This window comes from Astatotilapia calliptera, chromosome 22 (genome assembly GCF_964374335.1).
Source record: "Astatotilapia calliptera chromosome 22, fAstCal68.1, whole genome shotgun sequence".
Lineage (NCBI taxonomy): Eukaryota > Metazoa > Chordata > Actinopteri > Cichliformes > Cichlidae > Astatotilapia > Astatotilapia calliptera.
In genome coordinates this window covers 3,291,074-3,311,105 of record NC_137442.1, presented here as the reverse complement: position 1 = coordinate 3,311,105, position 20,032 = coordinate 3,291,074, and the positions used below count along the sequence as shown (strand labels likewise).

At 45.5% G+C, this 20,032-nt stretch overlaps 2 gene segments (V, D, J or C); both read left to right on the top strand.

The window, feature by feature from the left end:
- Window positions 1-20,032, top strand: part of LOC145423569 (Ig kappa-b4 chain C region-like) — a 213,727-nt gene that overhangs the window by 32,068 nt on the left and 161,627 nt on the right.
- The window catches only part of LOC113014269 (Ig kappa chain V-III region MOPC 63-like), a 141,861-nt gene that overhangs the window by 43,328 nt on the left and 78,501 nt on the right, over window positions 1-20,032 (top strand). The window contains 1 exon segment of the V gene segment in view: window positions 19,225-19,540. Coding sequence covers window positions 19,225-19,540 — 316 coding nt within the window.

Here is a 20,032-nt window from a genome sequence, read left to right as displayed (position 1 = left end):
GTGGCTTGCAAAAGTATTCGGCCCCCTTGAACTTTCCCACATTTTGTCACATTACAGCCACAAACATGAATCAATTTTATTGGAATTGCAAGACAAAGTTATCAGACTAGTATTGAACAGCAAAAAAGAAAAAAATCTACAAACCTGAGAAAACTGGACTTAAAGTTTCTATTGGAAGTATTTTTATAAGTTATGCAGACAATTGTGACTCACTGATTTTGGTGATTTATTGTGTTTTTTTCTCTTTCTTTAAGAAATGTTTTCATAATGAACAATATTCAGGAACTGGTTCACATGTATTTGAGCTGCTATGAAGCAGAGGTCAAAGGTCAAAATTTGATTGACTAAGATACAGATAGATTTCCAACTTCTTTTTTGTTTAGCAACAATAACATTTTCACTGTGTGTGTGTGTGTGTGTGTGTGTGTGTGTGTGTGTGTGTGTGTGTGTGTGTCCTCAGTGAACTGTATCAGTCTCTGCAGTATCTTCCAGCTGCAGCAGTCACTTCAGTTTCTGTTCAGTCTGACTGAGGGAGGTTTTTGTACGACTGTTTTTCACTGTGTGAACACACGCTGACTGTTCAGCCAGTGATAACTCTGACAGTAATAAACTGCTGCATCTTCAGCCTGGACTCCACTGATGGTCAGAGTGAAGTCTTTGTTTGATCCACTGCCTGTAAAACGAGCTGGAATCCCTGATTGTCGAGTGCTAGCGTAGTAAATGAGACGTTTAGGAACTCCTCCATCTTTCTGTTGGTACCAGGCTAAACAGTGAGAGCTGCCAGAAACAACAACATCCTGACTGGTCGTACACTTGATGCTCACAGATCCTCCCACAGCAGAGCTCACTGCTCCAGGCTGAGTCACTGTGATCTGTCCTCTGGACTCTGAGGACACAGAGACAAAAACATAAAGCAGCTTCATGGTTTTGTGGGCTTCATTTCAGAGGGACAGATGTTGATAGAGGAGAGGAGTTTGATTCTCTGGACTTTACCTGTGAAGCAGCAGCAGAGGAGAGTCCAGATGAGGACGCAGATCAAAGTCATGTTTTTGATGAGGAGGATTTCTGTGGCTTCTGTTGTGATGAAGGACAGCTGTCAGTCATCCAGTGTTCAACTCTCAGGACTATAAACTCTCCCAGAGCACTGGAGCATGGTGCTGCTGATGCAAAGTGCCTCTATGGAAATGATCTGACTGAATACAACAGCTACTTGGCTCAAATAGTTGATCCTGTTTATCAGTTAATCAGTTTTTCACAATGTCCACTGTAATTTGTTTCAAAAGAACGATTTTCTTGGAAAGGAGATTTCCTCACCCCAGTCCAAGTGTTGGCCAATCAGGAATGTGCAGGGTGCCAGTTTAGCGCAGTGGGTCATTGGAGGGGGCAGCAGCCTGGATTTGAGTCTAACCTGTGGCCCTTTACTGTGTGTCTTTCCCACTTTCCTGTCTGTCTTCACTGTTTTACTATCCAATGATGGGAAAAATGCCAAAAATGTCAAAAAAAAACCATGCTACCTATAAGACAGTGTTGCCTGAAGATAAAAGCACACACATTTGTCCTTGTAAGACACAATCTGATTTTGTTCACATAAAAAAAAGAAAAGAAATACTGTACTTATCTACTCACAAACACATGAACAGAGTTTCTGAGAATCTTCACCCTGAAAGAAGTTAGAAAATGACCTGTCAACAAATTAAAGTGCTGTTCACGTGTAAAAAATAGGCCAGAATAAACAGAAAAGTCAATGTTTTTCAGACTACACCTGTGCATGTAAACATGGCCTCAAAAGTGAAAGACATTTAAAAAAAAATTAAAGAAAAGGAACAATTTGTAAAAGTTATTTTAGAGTTTTGAAAAACTCACTCAGTACAAAAAACCTTGCAGTGATTCACATTGATGCACGATGCTGACCACAGGGTGGAAAAGTTAAACATGACCACAGCGCAGATATCACTTGTTAAAATGTTTTGTAGAATAACAGGACAACCTGTGAGACTGGAAAGACTCGACTTTCATGTCCTGAACATGTTATTTTCTGTTTTGTGATGTAGTGTGTAATGCTCAGCAGTATAATCATTTTAACTGGTTCTGTGCATGATCTAAAGCAGTCTTTCTCAAACTGTGGTTCACATACCACAAGTGGTACTTGGGCTCTCTCTGGTGGTACGTGAGAAATCTCCATCTTTTTTTTAAAGATTAAATAATATACCATTGTGGAGGTATGCAAAGACGACACGAGCGTTCCCGAGGCTCTTCTGGGAGCCGGAGTCAACCAGAAAACGTCTCCCCGAGCATGAGTCCTCCATGAAGTGCCGCCTTTCCTTATCGCCAGCAGTCACGGCCGCTACAGAGCACAGGCGGGCTCATTTCCCTGGGCCATAAAACTGCAAAGGCGGCACAGCGCTGTCACGCTGATGGTAAAAACACAACCCTTTTCGATGACACCGCGATCCCAGCCACTATCAATGAGTTGGAGGCCCCTGGGAGAATCGGTGGGGGCGTGGGAGTTGCCGTCGGTGAGTCGGGAATTATTGTCTCGATGCCAAAGCTCCTGGTAGCCAGGAGAATGTGATCCACTTCTTCTGCAAGTGACTGGGAATCCTTTGCACCCAGCAGCAGGGAGTTGTCAAGGCCAGCTCAAGGAAGACGTGAGTGAAGAGGAATCCGCCGTCATCCGTTCCTAGCAAGGACAGCGTGCTCTCCATGAGCTCGAGAGCGGTACCATCACCCAGGCCAGAGAGAGAGAGGAGTTTCTCAGGCCGCTCTGCATCGGAGGGGGAGTAGTGCTGCAGCAGCAGCACCTTCAGAGCGGTGTATTTCCCTTTGATAGGGGGGGATCTCGGAGGAGGGTCATCACATGGTGGGTGGACAGTAGATCCAGCAAGTATTTTGTGTTGTCGGCCGAAATGCCATGAAGAGTAAACTGAGTTTAGACGTGCACAAACCATGAAGGAGGGTCATGAAACCAAAACTCTGGCAGCTTAACTGACACAGAAAAATTAAAACATACAGCGTTGCTATCACTTCTGACATAAATGAAGACAGAAAACTAAACAACAGTGGCGTTTGTAGGGTTACTGAAGTTGGGCTAGCTACACAGCTATGGTTAGCATAATATAAACACAGTGAAGCTGGAGGATGAACATTTTTCACTCGATGAGGGTTCCCGATGGTTAGGAACAAATGTAACTGCATGGCAGGATGCTGTTAACGGACCAGACTTCATTGAGGAGATCAACTGCAATATAAGGTTAGAATAGAATAGAATTCAACTTTATTGTCATTGCACATGCACATGTACAGGGCAACGAAATGCAGTTTGCATCCATCCAGAAGTGCTTTAGCCATGATATAGATATATTACAATATATATATTAGCAATAATATAGATATGTGAGTATATTACAGAAATGGGTCTATTATGGTATGTTATAATGTACACGGTATGAAGTATGTTGTGAATATTCTATAACTATAAGTATGTACAGGCTATGAACAGGATATAAATATGAAAAACTATACAGAATATGAAATAAATAACTTTACAGAAATAATGGGAACTATGCATTATTATAATATATTACTTATTATAATATAGTGCTGCATGGGCTGGGCTGTAGTTACATTATAAGGTTTAAAAAACTGAGCTTTAAAATGAATTGTGATGATAAAAACCGAAAGAGGCCGACTGTCACGGTTCTGGGTCCGTTGGACCCAGTATTTTGAGTTTATTGTGTTTTGATTTAAGTTTGCATCAGGGATTGTGTTCTTGTTCTCTTGTCGTGTTATGGTGATGAATATGATGTCTATTATGAGAGTTCCATGTTTCTGTTTGTCTGGGTTTAAGATGTGGGCTTAATTTCATATGTCATTTCCTGTCTGTCTCTCTATGTCGAGCCTGCGTGTGATGTTTTATTGTGAAGGTCTGCGTCTTATGTGAGTGTTCAGTTTTACCTCTGTCTCGTCTTACGGATTATTCCCAGCTGTGTCCACCACCTGTGTGTAATTCCCGTGTTTCTCTGTGTGTATTTAAGTCGTGTCCTCCGTCATTGTAGTTGCTGGTCCGTCTGTGTAACCACCGTGTCTCGCTCGTGTGTTCACCCTGCTGTTAACCATCGTCTGCTTCATGTTCATGTTCTGGTTTCTGCGCTATAGTTTAGCTGTTTCCCTGTATAGTTTAGTTCGAGCTCCATTTGCTGTTTGTCCTCATTTTGTGTTCAATAAACCACCTTCACCTCTCCACTACTGCCTGCGTTTGGATCCCCCTTCATTTCCTCCACACGGCTCCTCTCACTCGCCGTGACAGTACGGACCAGCCACAAGATGGATCCAGCAGCTTTGTCTGGAGAGAGCGACCTCGCACGCATCCGACGCCTGATGGACTGGGTAACCCACACCACCAACGCAAGGGCAAGAGTGGTGGGGTTAAAAGCCATCGAGGCAATCCTGGAAGGAAATCCCTACCTCTGCCAGCTTAAGGGAGTTTCAGGCTTAATCTGCAACCTGCATAAAGCCCGGGGGGTGGTGCGAGCTCAGGAATCCACAGACTTTGTCCAGCAGCAGCGGACTACGGCCGCCCCGGAACAGTCACGTCAGCTTCTCCCGCCGGAGGTTTTGCCCGGCCCGCCGGAGGTTTTGCCCGGCCCACCGGAGGTTTTGCCCGGCCCGCCGGAGCAGTCGGCAGGGAGGAAGCGACGTTCGCGTCACCGGCGCGGCATCCCACAGCTGGACTTCAGGATGTCAAAACAGTCGGCTGTGGTGGGTGAAGCAGACACTCTTTTTGTTCCTTTTTACCCAGATGCTAGGTCTATTTCTTCTGGAGCTATTTTTTGTGTCTCCTCTAAACATGATAAGGATTTCTCCGTCTCACCCATGACCATTGCTCCTAAGACTGCCTTTGTTGAGCCGACTTTTCGTGCTAATGACTATGTTCACGCTGTTGTTCCCATGCCCGGAGTAGCTGAGCCTAGCACTACGAACATAGGGAATTTAAGTGTCAGGGAAGCTTTCTTGTCTCTGTCAGTTCCTTCAGGGAAAGCTATAAACCTTTCTGAAACTGGTTTTTCTGACCATATTGTTCCATCCTTACTTTCACCTCAGTCTGTAGCCCAGCTGCCCTCAGTTCAGTCTGTAGCCCAGCTGCCCTCAGTTCAGTCTGTAGCCCAGCTGCCCTCAGTTCAGTCTGTAGCCGCTTCACTGCCTATAGCTCTGTTGCCACCAGTTCAGCTGTCTGCCCACTCATTAACCCAGCCATCATCCTCGAAGCCTCATCACAAGCAGGGAACACACTTCATACAAACTTTAGCTGGTTCACTTAAGCTGGCCATCTCAGAGACAGTTGCTCCCTCTAGGGCCTCCCCAGAGGCTGGGTGTCAGTCACCAGCCAACTCTGGACCCCTAGAGGTCAAGACACCAGCACCAGCAGCCTCACCGGAGAACTCACCTGAACAGTCTCGGCTCTCAGCACCCCCTGAGAGCTCAAGTGAGTTCACCCGTCCGCCTCAGTCCTCTGCTGAGTGTATTGGGGAACACTTCCAGCCCTCTGAGGACTGTATCCCACTGTTGCTGCCTGAGTCTAGCCACGGTGCTGCTCAGTCCCAGCCAGTGTCCACACTGGCAGAGGTCTCCGTACCTGCTGCTTCAGAGACTGCTTTCACTGGAGGGCCTGAGGAGCCCGTCCAGTCTCAAGTCATGTTAGCTGGGGGTTCAGGTGAACCCAGCCAGCGTCCTGCCTCGTCGGCTGGAGGGCCTGAGGAGCCCGGCCAGCCTCAAGTGTCGTCTGCTGGGGGTTTAGGAGAACCCAGCCAGCCTCAAGTGTCGTCTGCTGGAGGGCCCGAGGAGCCCATCCAGCACCACGCCTCGTTAGCTGAGGGTCCTGGAGGACCCAGCCAGCACATCCTCACACCTGCTGACGGTCCTGGAGGACCCAGCCAGCACATCTCCACATCACCTCCTGCAGCGTCGCTGCCGTCAGGTTCCGCAGCCGTCCCGCTGCCGTCAGGTTCCGCAGCCGTCCCGCTGCCGTCATCCACGCCTGGTCCAGCCTCCGCTTCTGTCTCGTCGCCGTCATCCACGCCTGGTCCGGCCTCCGCTTCAGCCTCGGTCTCGCCTGGACCGGCCTCCGCTTCCACCTCAGTCTCGCCTGGTCCGGCCTCCGTGTCTTCAGCTTCGTCTGGTCCGGCCTCCGTGTCTTCAGTCTCGTCTGGTCCGGCCTCGGCTCCGCCTTCGTCTGGTCCCGCCTCGTCTGATCCTGCGGTTGCCACACCGCCGTTGGAGCCAGCTCGACCCGTTCTGCCTCGCCTCTGCCGGCCATTTTCCGGCATCATGGCCTTCGGGGACGGCCTCCGGAAAGAGTTCATCGCCGCCGCTGGCATCGCGGCCGTCCTCCGGACCTGCTCGGTGGCCGCCACTACCTTCCAAGTGGTCGGCCTCCAGAACTGTTTGCCCGTCGCCGCCGTTGCCGTGTGCACGGTCGGTCCCCAGAACTGTTTGCCCGTCGCCGCCATTGCTGTGTGCATGGTCGGCCCCCTGACTGTGTTATGGACTAGTGAACAGTCGTGTTTTGGTTCTGGACTCTCGTGCTCCTGGTTTTTTGTGTTTCGGGCCCTCCTTCCTGGGCCCCCTCCGCCCGCCCTGGCTTGGTGCTTGTGCTTTTTGTTTGGGGCTGTCGGGAGCCAGCCCTTTGAGGGGGGGTACTGTCACGGTTCTGGGTCCGTTGGACCCAGTATTTTGAGTTTATTGTGTTTTGATTTAAGTTTGCATCAGGGATTGTGTTCTTGTTCTCTTGTCGTGTTATGGTGATGAATATGATGTCTATTATGAGAGTTCCATGTTTCTGTTTGTCTGGGTTTAAGATGTGGGCTTAGTTTCATATGTCATTTCCTGTCTGTCTCTCTATGTCGAGCCTGCGTGTGATGTTTTATTGTGAAGGTCTGCGTCTTATGTGAGTGTTCAGTTTTACCTCTGTCTCCTCTTACGGATTATTCCCAGCTGTGTCCACCACCTGTGTGTAATTCCCGTGTTTCTCTGTGTGTATTTAAGTCGTGTCCTCCGTCATTGTAGTTGCTGGTCCGTCTGTGTAACCACCGTGTCTCGCTCGTGTGTTCACCCTGCTGTTAACCATCGTCTGCTTCATGTTCATGTTCTGGTTTCTGCGCTATAGTTTAGCTGTTTCCCTGTATAGTTTAGTTCGAGCTCCATTTGCTGTTTGTCCTCATTTTGTGTTCAATAAACCACCTTCACCTCTCCACTACTGCCTGCGTTTGGATCCCCCTTCATTTCCTCCACACGGCTCCTCTCACTCGCCGTGACACCGACAGTGATCACTGACTTTTTTAGGGGCTTGTTTAGATTAAATGGAACAAAATAAAAAGCGTTAATGTTACGGCCGAGAGGGCCAGGCGGTGTGTGTGGACTCAAACGCAGACACAGAGGTAGGCAAAACAGTGCCTAGTTTAATTACAATGCAGGAACTATAAAGGCTACGAACTGTGAACTATGAAACGTGAAACTCAGACAGTGTGCTATGACTAGATGCAAGAGTTTAAGTACAGATCCTGGGGAGGGGGAAAGGGGCAGCGGCCTGGGTGGAGTTACACAGAGTCACTATAATGAGAAGAGACAGCCAGTCAGTGGCAGTCTAGTGAATCACAGCCATTTGATTAAACTATGATGGTTATGGCTTATGCATTGCAGGGGCAGGCGTCGCGCAAGGAGAGTGTCTAGGGGGTCCGGGTGAGGAGTGGTGGGGAGAGAGTCCGGAATATACTTGGAGCAACGGCCCTGGCAGGGAGGCTGATGAAGGGCCACGATGAAGGGAGTGCAACCTGATAGCAGAAACCCAGTGTCCAGACAGAGATGCATCTCTCCTGTTTGTAAAGCGTGACAGCCAGGCAGGTACTAAGACAGGGAGAAAACACTGAGTAGAAATGCAGATGTTAGGGAAACTCTCAAGAGCTTGGCGGCCTAGAACTAACGTGGGTTAGCTGAAGATCTGGCAGAGGTCTGTTGTGAGTGCTGGTCTTAAATGCTGGTGACTTGATTGCAGTCAGGTTTGAAGGCTGATGGGAGTCTCCGCCTGAAGGTGGAGCCCAGTAGAGTGGAAAAACCCCGCACTCACCCGGACCATGACAGTTAAAACGTAAGATAAGATAAGATACCTGTATTAGTCCCACAAGGTGAAATTTCATGTTAAGGCTGCCGACCTATTGCACGCAATGGCAGCGCCATCTTACCCTCCGACCATACATACATTACCCAAAAACATCACATGGGGAAGACAGGTCAGAGAGGTATAACATGGAAAAAGTACAACATGAGGAAAGATAAGGAGAAAAAAATAACTCCCCCCAGACTGAGCTCCAACAGGGAGATCAGTTTGAGAACAGAAAAAAACACCTCTGCACATGAAAAAACTCTTAATACACCAAAGAAACACATGACAAGCAACAGGGGAGGGTAAAGGGGGAGAGACAGCCAGTGTAGACAGTACATCTGGGCCTGCAGCATAAGCGCTGGTCTCCTTGATCCACCGTCAGCATCGGAAGGGAATAAGCGTCAAAGGCGTTTGGAGGGGGGATGAGTGTATATCTGCATGTGTACATATGTCTGTGTCTGTATGTGTGTGCGTGTCCAGAGTTCAGCTGAGACAGTGTCCTTCGCCCTGCCAGGCTAAGTAAACAGTCTTCCAGCCAACCCAGGTGGCCTTGCATGGAATGGGAAGAACAGTCTAAACACAGTCGTTATCAGGGTGTTGTTGTTCAGCTCCAGCCTTGAGACCACAGCTGGTGCCAAAGGGGTATCCGCATGAAGTGATGGTGGTTTTTACTTTAGTGCGAACAACTCATATGGATTTCAAAGCTGTTCTAACAGTCCAACACTGGTCTCTCAGTCTCCTGTTGGAGAGCTGCGAGCTTCTCCATGATGTTATCAAACTTACTCTCTGTGATGTTGTCATTCTTGTGCTCAAAGAGCCGATTCTGAGAACTCACGACCGCAGTGAGCTTCTCCAAGATGTGATCCAGTTTGTGCACAGAGGTCTTATTCTGAGTATTCACGGCAGCCGTAAGCTTCTCCGAGATCTTATCCGTGCTGCACTCAATGAGCCCATTTTGAGAAACTCACGCCTCGTCCCATCGTTTCAATCCCAGCGGGCAGCCTTGTGGGGGTTTGAACAGCCGGTTCCGCTTTCTTAATTCTTCGATAAGTCAGGGCCAAGCCAGCTCCGATCCGCCAGAACCCTGTTATCATGGTTCTGAATACGTAGATATCTTCAGCACTCAGGCTCACCCGAGCCCAGACTTCTCGTTGAGAAAAGGGTGTCAATTGCATTCAGAGACCAGATTGATCAAATCCATAATTCCTCTTTTAGATTTTAGAGAACAGACATGTTAAAAACACAACAGCCTTAAAAAATGCAGAATAGTTTGGATCCAGAAGCAGGGTTCATACGTCATCACTTAAAGATTGGATATCCCACCTGCTTTCAATGTTTTAATGCAGTACAGTTGTTGTTATCATCATTTGTCACATCCTGTTTGTGACAGTTAAAATAAATAACATTCATATAAGAAATAAAATTGTCTCGTGTAAACTGTGTGGTGCTACAGTGGCTTTTCCACATTTTGTCACATTACAGCCACAAACATGAATCAGTTTTATTGGAATTCCACGTGAAAGACCCACACAAAGTGGTGCACACGTGAGAAGTGCAACGAAAATCATACATGAATCCAAACATTTTTTACAAATAAATAACTGCAAAGTGGGGTGTGCGTAATTATTCAGCCCCCTTTGGTCTGAGTGCAGTCAGTTGCACATAGACGTTGCCTGATGAGTGCTAATGACTAAATAGAGTGCACCTGTGTGCATCTAATGTCAGTACAAATACAGCTGCTCTGTGATGGCCTCAGAGGTTGTCTAAGAGAATATTGGGAGCAACAACACCATGAAGTCCAAAGAACACACCAGACAGGTCAGGGATAAAGTTACTGAGACATTTAAAGCAGGCTTAGGCTACAAAAAGATTTCCCAAGCCTCCAACATCCCACGGAGCACTGTTCAAGCCATCATTCAGAAATGGAAGGAGTATGGCACAACTGTAAACCTGCCAAGACAAGGCCGTCCACCTAAACTCACAGGCCGAACAAGGAGAGCGCTGATCAGAAATGCAGCCAAGAGGCCCATGGTGACTCTGGACGAGCTGCAGAGATCTACAGCTCAGGTGGGGGAATCTGTCCATAGGACAACTATTAGTGGTGCACTGCACAAACTTGGCCTTTATGGAAGAGTGGCAAGAAGAAAGCCATTGTTAACAGAAAACCATAAGAAGTCCCGTTTGCAGTTTGCCACAAGCCATGTGGGGGACACAGCAAACATGTGGAAGAAGCTGCTCTGGTCAGATGAGACCAAAATGGAACTTTTTGGCCAAAATGCAAAACGCTATGTGTGGAAAACTAACACTGCACATCACTCTGAACACACCATCCCCACTGTCAGATATGGTGGTGGCAGCATCATGCTCTGGGGAGGCTTCTCTTCAGCAGGGACAGGGAAGCTGGTCAGAGTTGATGGGAAGATGGATGGAGCCAAATACAGGGCAGTCTTGGAAGAAAACCTCTTGGAGTCTGCAAAAGACTTGAGACTGGGGCGGAGGTTCACCTTCCAGCAGGACAACCACCCTAAACATAAAGCCAGGCCAACAATGGGATGGTTTAAAACAAAACATATCCATGTGTTAGACTGGCCCAGTCAAAGTCCAGATCTAAATCCAATCGAGAATCTGTGGCGGGTCGCGGAGTATGGGGGTGCCTACTGGGGTCAGCGGGGGAGCTGGCCCCAGGGAGGGGTCACTTGCCCCTCCCTTCCTTCCCTCCCCATCTCCAGCTGCCTCCCTCTTCCCGCTCCACCACAACCACCCACACATGCAGGGCCTTGGAGTAGGGGTATGTCACCAGGGTGCAGAGGAGGCTACCCCCCCCCCCCCCTCTGTCCCCTTCTGGCTGCCTCTGCCTCAATTTTATCCCACAACTTAGACATTCACATTACTCACACTCTCATTACACATACATATAGGATCTTGGGGGTGGGCACGCTACACGGAGTCCAAAGTACCATCAGGGTGTACACCCCACCCCTGGCATCGTTGCCCACCTCTCAATTTTAAATACACGTAGACATTGAGGGCTAGCAGGAGGGACCATGCGCTTACCTGCTGCTCTCTGGCAGGTAGCTCCAAGCCCTCCTGGGTTTTAAATGCACCTTAGAACACACATGCATCAACACTACAATGAGCGGGTGGAGGGAGGTTTGGAGTCTTCTCTCACCCCCATTCTCTGCGACCTGCTGGAGCAGGGGGGCTAGGACTAGGAGGAGGAGTTGGCCGTCCGACTGCGGTCTGGAGTGTGGAGCCTTCCTGCTGCTGCGGAGTCGGGGCGGTCTGCCTCCCCCACCGCAGGGAAAAGGGAAACACCACCTGGGTCTGGGTGCAGTTCCCCCCTCCAGGGGCGGGGGCACCTAGACCCGGTTTGTAGAGTACGCTTGGGGAGTGTGATCGTGTGTACAACGTCTCTTTATGTCTGTCTCCACGTTGGTTGAGTGTGGAGTAAGTGCATATGAGAGCATGAGGGTGGGAATGGATGTTTGTATCTGTGTGTGCCCGTATGTCTGTGTCTATATGTCAGGTTGGGTGTCAGGCGCCACCTCTCTGGGGACATCTCAGGCCCTCCAAGTTTTTGGAGGCCTATCTCCCCCTACCACCACTTCCCCTGCCAGTGGCGGACCCCCTCAGACATCGGTGCGTTGGTGGTTCTTTGTGTCCGGGGATGGGCGTCCAGGTACACACCGGCTCACTCCTTGGCGGCCGCTTATCGGGGCCTGGAGCCTGGGGCTCGCTCGGGCCACTTCGGAGGTGGGGTGCCCCCGGCCTCTCGGCCTGGGGCTCGGTCACTCAGGCGCAGCTGGCTGCCGGCGGAGCTCACGGGCGCGTCACTGGAACTCCCCCTGGCTTCTGCTCCGCGGCTGCTGAGTGAGCCCTCATCTGGGACTCTCCTCAGCTCTTTCCGGGACAGTGGCGCAGCTGCCCCTCTGTTGGTCTTCCTTGGTCTCTTGTGTTCTGGGGGCCTCTGGATGTCTGGAGTTTTGATTTCCTCCACACCTGCTTCACGCCCTGGAGGACGGGGCTGTGGCCCCCCCACACCCTCTAGCAGATTATTACATGAAGGAACCTTTTAAAAAACAAAAAACAAGCGCGTCCATGCTCACAGGTGTACACACGGGTGATCACACCCACAAACTACACCCTTTTTGGCTCCTACCTCAAAGCACACTGTGTTCTGTTGATCTTATGTGCTGCACAATAATGTTTAACATTTAGTATTTACTGTCATATTCCCATATATCATTGTGATGTTGTTTATTCTATTACTCTTGTTCTCTTCTGCTTGCTTTCTTTTTTCTTTCTCAGCAGGTGATCCAGGTGATTGATATATGCATTTTTTTTTCTCTGCCCGTTCTGTTGGTTTTTGTCTTTTGCCCTTCTCCCCCGTCCCTCTTCTCAGCTGTTTCTCTTTCCCCTTCTTTCCCCCAGTCAAGTCTGTCCCGTATTCAGTAAGTGAAAATAAAATAAACAATAAAAGGTGAATCAAATGGACCATTACGGCAAGGCTGGGATGGTCAGTTTGGTAAAGTAAATCCGTTGGGCATCTTTCTTTGCCTTTAGACAACAATTCTGATGCAAAAGAGCCAAACAGGACAGGCCAAAAAAAAAAAAAAAAAAAAAGCCACATAAAGTGTGATTAGGCAGAATGGAGAAGTCCATCTTTGTCAGTTGGGACAAAGATGGGAGCAATGTGGGAGCTTACAGAAACCTCCCGCTATGTATTTTTATTGGTTTAACTCTAAGTTTATGAGAATATATAATTAATAATTTGTTATGTAATATAATTACACACTAATCAATCTGTAGGATGAAGTATATCTGTAGGTACAACACCCTTTCATCTATCATATAATCTCAAGAAACAACTAACTGTATCTTGAGTTATAAACATAATAGTCTGGTCATTGATGCAGTCTGGGTGACTGGGCACTTAAATAAATCAGCCAGTCTCCAGATACTGTTTTCTGCTTTAAAGTGTGTTTTCCTTTTTTAAATGTTGGTTCCTCTTCAAAAAAAAAAAAAGAGAATCTGTGGCAAGATCTGAAAACTGCTGTTCACAAACACTGTCCATCTAATCTGACTGAGCTGGAGCTGTTTTGCAAAGAAGAATAGGCAAAGATTTCAGTCTGTAGATGTGCAAAGCTGGTAGAGACAGAACCTAAAAGACTGGCAGCTGGAACTGCAGCAAAAGCTGGTTCTACAAAGTATTGACTCAGGGCGCTGAATAATTACGCACACCCCACTTTGCAGTTATTTATTCGTAAAAAATGTTTGGAATCATGTATGATTTTCGTTCCACTTCTCACGTGTGCACCACTTTGTGTTGGTCTTTCACCTGGAATTCCAATAAAATTGATTCATGTTTGTGGCTGAAATGTGACAAAATGTGGAAAAGTTCGAATACTTTTGCAAGCCACTGTAAATAGGCCTATACTGCTGTACTTTAATGTCGGTCATAAGGGTGGTACTTCAAGAGACATATGTTATGAGGTGGTCCTCACTGTGAGTTTGAGAACCACTGATCTAAAGACTCTGAGTGTTTGTGAGAACACGTAAAACTGTTTTGATGTATTTGTGCAGATTGAGGTTTTGTGAATGTAGATTGAAAATTCAATTTAATGTTTAGAGTTTTGAGGAAGAAGGTGGAAGTGTCGTGGTCCGGAGTCTGTGGACTCCATGTTTATGTTTTAGGTTAATTAATATTCTGTGGTTTTGTTTATTTTGGGTTATTTGTGATTGTTCAGAGTTTAATGTTCTCTGTTCCTCGATTGTGTTTTGCTTAGTATTTTTGGTTCTATGGTAATGTTTTCAGGTTACATCCTCCCAGTCTCGTCTAATTAGAATCAACTGTGTCTTCCTCCTGTCTGCCATTTCCTTGTTTCCTTGTGTGTGTATATTAGTGTGTGTTTGCCTCTTTGCTCTTTGTTGGAGCATCTGCGTCTCACTGGTGTTTCATCCGCATCTCGTTTCCTGCTGGCCATCCCCTGTGTTGTCTCAGTCTCCTCACGTTTCAGGTTTGTCTTACTTTTGTGGTGATGTCAATATTAAACTCTAAATAATGATTTCCAGGATTCTTATTGGAAACCAGTGTGCTATCTGTAGTCAATATGAGTCAGTAGAATTAAGTCACTTTGAATACATGAAGTAAAGCAAAAGTTTATGTTAAAGAATAAGTGCGAAGGGGAATTGATAAGAACTTAGAGATTATGATTTTATTACTGAGAATATTGAGCGACACCGCCGTTATTCATGCAGAGTCATTGCATGCTGTTTAATGAATGTTTCAGCATGTTGTAGCTTGTTATATAAAGCAATTTGAGTTCTCAGGTGGAGTAGAAAAGCACAATATAAGAATGAGTCAAATGATCAGTGTTGAGGTATCTTAAAGTATTCTATTAGGTTTTGTATTGTTGATTGTCATTTATGCTTAGAAATATTTACTCATATATGCTTAGAAGTATATAATCATTTGTAGATTGAAAGAATGTCTCATCCTAGGAGGTCTGTAACAACTCTGTGTAGCATGAAGAGGGGAGTGCGTTCACTCCTCTACAGAGTGTTCTGGCATAGATCACACACCTCCTAGGAGAGGTCGTATCTTCTCTTGCTGATATATGGTTTAGCAAACACACGTATATTTCTTTAAGTATAAGAGCCTTTTGTTCAGATGGAGCCCTAGACTCCTGGCACCAGCTTTGGGGAGTCTTCACAGGGTCACATCTTGACCACACACACACACACACACACACAAAGCCAAGGTACTCTTTGTGTGTATGTAGACGTCATATGTTAATGAACCTATGCATATTCATGTAACCTCAATAAAAGAGCAGTGTTACGGGAGAACGGACGAGAGAAACTGGGGTCAAGCGAAGGAACGGCGTTTGTCCGGTTCTCTCCCGTGCACGAGAAACATGAAGAACTTTGCCTATTTGTGTCTTGCTTGCTGTGTAATTATATTGTCTTCAACGTTCCAGCGAATAGGTTCAAGCTACAAACCTATCAATTCTATTATGCAGAGTACTTTTTTAAAGTAATGCAGTACATTATTTTGGTGTTTTTCTGTAAAATCACCTGAAACACACCATCTCATAACTATCATTTAACAATAAGAACTTATAGGCTACAGTCCCTCACGCCAATATAAATCCCTATCCTAATGAGGACACACATACAGTGGCTTGCAAAAGTATTCGGCCCCCTTGAACTTTCCCACATTTTGTCACATTACAGCCACAAACATGAATCAATTTTATTGGAATTGCAAGACAAAGTTATCAGACTAGTATTGAACAGCAAAAAAGAAAAAAATCTACAAACCTGAGAAAACTGGACTTAAAGTTTCTATTGGAAGTATTTTTATAAGTTATGCAGACAATTGTGACTCACTGATTTTGGTGATTTATTGTGTTTTTTTCTCTTTCTTTAAGAAATGTTTTCATAATGAACAATATTCAGGAATTGGTTCACATGTATTTGAGCTGCTCTGAAGCAGAGGTCAAAGGTCAAAATTTGATTGACTAAGATACAGATAGATTTCCAACTTCTTTTTTGTTTAGCAACAATAACATTTTCACTGTGTGTGTGTGTGTGTGTGTGTGTGTGTGTGTGTGTGTGTGTGTGTGTGCGTGCGTGCGCGTGTGTGTGTGTGTGTGTGTGTGTCCTCAGTGAACTGTATCAGTCTCTGCAGTATCTTCCAGCTGCAGCAGTCACTTCAGTTTCTGTTCAGTCTGACTGAGGGAGGTTTTTGTACGACTGTTTTTCACTGTGTGAACACATGCTGACTGTTAGGATAGTGAAAACTCTGACAGTAATAAACTGCTGCATCTTCAGCCTGGACTCCACTGATGGTCAGAGTGAAGTCAGAGTTTGATCCACTGCCTGTAAAACGAGCTGGAATCCCTGATATTCTCTCATGAGCACGCTTAATGAGCAGTTTGGGAACGTCTCCATCTTTCTGTTGGTACCAGGCTAAATGGTGATAGTTGCTAGAAACATAAACATCCTGACTGGTCCTACACTTGATGCTCACAGTTGCTCCCACAGCAGAGCTCACTGCTCCAGGCTGAGTCACTGTGATCTGTCCTCTGGACTCTGAGGACACAGAGACAAAAACATAAAGCAGCTTCATGGTTTTGTGGGCTTCATTTCAGAGGGACAGATGTTGATAGAGGAGAGGAGTTTGATTCTCTGGACTTTACCTGTGAAGCAGCAGCAGAGGAGAGTCCAGATGAGGACGCAGATCAAAGTCATGTTTTTGATGAGGAGGATTTCTGTGGCTTCTGTTGTGATGAAGGACAGCTGTCAGTCATCCAGTGTTCAACTCTCAGGACTATAAACTCTCCCAGAGCACTGGAGCATGGTGCTGCTGATGCAAAGTGCCTCTATGGAAATCATCTGAATGAAAACAACAAGTAGTTGGATCAAATAGTTGATGCTGTTTATCAATTAATCAGTCAGTTTATGGAAATGTTTTCTTTCTTGTGTTTTAGGACACATCCAGACATTGATGGATGTGTGGGATTTTTAAATCTGGGTATTTTCTGCAATCTTTTACAAAAACATGTCCATTGACTGAGAGAGGCATGAAAATGTTTCATGATCAAACCAGAGCAGTACTTTGTGATATAACCCCAAGTGTTGCCAAATGCCAACAAAACATGCAAACAATGTCTGAAGATAAAGGCTCAGACATTCGTCCTTGTAAGACAAAATCTGATTTCCTCTTGTTCACTTAAAAAAAAGAAGAAAAGAAATGTTGTACTTGTCTACTCAAACACATGAACAGAGTTTCAGAGAATCTTCACCCTGAAAGAAGTTTTAGAAACCTACCTGTCAGCAAATCAAAGAACCGCTTACATGTAAGCAACAGGACAGAATAGAAAAGATTTCCCCCAAAAAAGAACCTGCACATTTGAACATGGCGTCAAAAATGAAAGACATTAAAAAAAATCAGAGGAAAGGTACAATTTGCAAAACCTATTTTAGAGTTTTGTAAAACTCAGTACAAAAAAACTTGCAGTGATTCACATTGATGCATGATGCTGACCACAGGATGCAAAAGTTAAACATGACCACAGCGCAGAATCATTCATCTCTGTTTTAATTTGATATTTTTATAACAGGACAACCTGTGAGGCTGGAAAAACTTCGGTTTCATGCCCTGAACAGGTCACTTTCTGTTTGGTGATGACTACATCACAAAACACTAGTCTGCAGTGTTGGGAAGGTTACTTTTAAAATGTATTCCACTACAGATTACAGATTACATGCCCCAAAATGTATTTTGTAACGTATTCTGAATACTTTGGATTACTTAATATATGATCATGCTTTTTACAACTACGTGAATGTGATTTATTACTGTTACTGAAGGCTACTTGCCGTACCAATAACAACTCAATTTTTACATCTTAATTTAAATGAGTAACAGTAGGTGGACATTAGGTAAGGCTGCACTTTTTGCAGTGATCTGCAAACGCATATATAAAACAGGTCCGCGGCTCCAAACTGTAGTAAAGGGACCTCTGGCTAATCCGTCGGGTTCGTGTCGGGCTCGTAGCTGAAAACTAGCTTTACTTTGTTGTCTGGGTCAACTTTGTAAGAGACAGAGAGAGACGTTGAAAGGCTGCTCCAGCAGAACTTATTGTTTCGGAGGAAAACACGAACACAGTGTCCAGTCGAGTCTTAACAGCTTACTTACAGCTGGGCTCGTCAGGCTCTCTGTTTGGCTGCTGTGGTTATTATTATATTTACATGCTTCCAGCTCCCTGCATCAAAATAAACTATTTCCAGCAGTGCAGTATGAGTCCTCAGCATCCCAGAAACGACACAGAAAGTCATGAAGTCAAACATAACTTTTAAAAACACAAGTATAGGCTCATAAGGCCACGATGGTAAAAAAAAAAACTACATTTCCGCAAAATGACGTCACTTCCGGTTTCGGGCAGGACATGGAGGACATGCGATAGTTCACGCTGATGGACTAGGAAGTGTTACAAACAGCTGATCGGATCGGCAAAGCGTGTTTCTGGAATATTATGTTTTTGTTGCTGCAAGTGCTTTTTATGCAGTTTTTGCAAAGCTGTATGTTTTAAGGAAACTGTGACCGAGGACAAGCTGATGACATAAGATGTAAGTACAACTCCTCCGGTTTCATATGCAAAAAAAATTATTGCGCTAGCTTACGTGGTTGCAGAGCTACCGGGATTTAAAAATATTTACGCAAATTGGAGCGTGTCCGCTCCAACCGGCTTTAAAAGGTTAAAGAGGGCTGCTATTCATCTTTAGAGACACGTATCAGTGCCCCACTGAATGTCGTCTCTCCCTCAACTGCTTGGGAATTAAAAAGGTGTTGGCTCATCGTGTCTGCAGCCTTTGTTGATTATATTTCCATGACATTATTCTGCAGTGACAAAGTGAGATATGTCACAACAAAGGAGCGAAAACTGAAAAAGTGTTTGTTTACATTGTTGAGTTAACACCGAATATAAAAGCTTCAGTGCTCTTTGGTACAGATTCTCCAGTTGTTTTATTTAAAAGTTTTATAATTACGATTTTGATTATGTCCCCACATTCGGTGTCAATGATGGTGATGATACTGGAGGATAAACGTGAGCTCTAACACATCTGCTCAAATTTACACAGCTTTCCCATCACTTCATTGTAGGGGTCGACTTTTTCTTTATTTGTTACCTGTCTATGAATCTACAGTGTTCAGTTGAGTCACATTCCAAATATGCTGTGAAAAACTCTTTTTAAACGAGTCGTGCTGGAGTCAGTCAGATGATTTCCATAGAGAGGCACTTTGCATCAGCAGCACCATGCTCCAGTGCTCTGGGAGAGTTTATAGTCCTGAGAGTTGAACACTGGATGACTGACAGCTGTCCTTCATCACAACAGAAGCCACAGAAATCCTCCTCATCAAAAACATGACTCTCCTCTGCTGCTGCTTCACAGGTAAAGTCCAGAGAATCAAACTCCTCTCCTCTATCAACATCTGTCCCTCTGAAATGAAGCCCACAAAACCATGAAGCTGCTTTATGTTTTTGTCTCTGTGTCCTCAGAGTCCAGAGGACAATATACAGTGACTCAGCCTGGAGCAGTGAGCTCTGCTGTGGGAGCAACTGTGAGCATCAAGTGTACGACCAGTCAGGATGTTTATAACAACAACTACTTACACTGGTACCAACAGAAAGATGGAGGAGTTCCTAAACTGCTCATTTACTATGCTAGCACTCGAGTATCAGGGATTCCAGCTCGTTTTACAGGCAGTGGATCAAACTCTGACTTCACTCTGACCATCAGTGGAGTCCAGACTGAAGATGCAGCAGTTTATTACTGTCAGAGTGAACACAATCCTAACAGTCAGTGGGTGTTCACACAGTGAAAAACAGTCGTACAAAAACCTCCCTCAGTCAGACTGAACAGAAACTGAAGTGACTGCTGCAGCTGGAAGATACTGCAGAGACTGATACAGTTCACTGAGGACACACACACACACACACACACACACACACACACACACACAGTAGTACAGGTCCTCCATCTTTTTTTTTTTTACCCAAAAAGGGTTTAATTTGTGAGAGTAAACTTGTGCAGTGTAAATAGTCAAACAGTAAAAAGTAAACCTTGCAGCAGTTAAGGAGTGAAAGGCCATTTTTGTTGAAACACTTGTTTCCTGGTTAAGAGCATTGCTTAGAAACTCGTCTTTGGTTTACTTTTACTTTTCTGTTTGGGAAGATTGGGGAACATAAGGACCTGTTTTCTTGTTTTGGCATTGCTCACATACAAAACAAATAAACTCCTCTATACCAAAAACGAACCTTCTTATCAACTCACATTGTTGTACAAATAAAGTCATCCTGTTTTTAT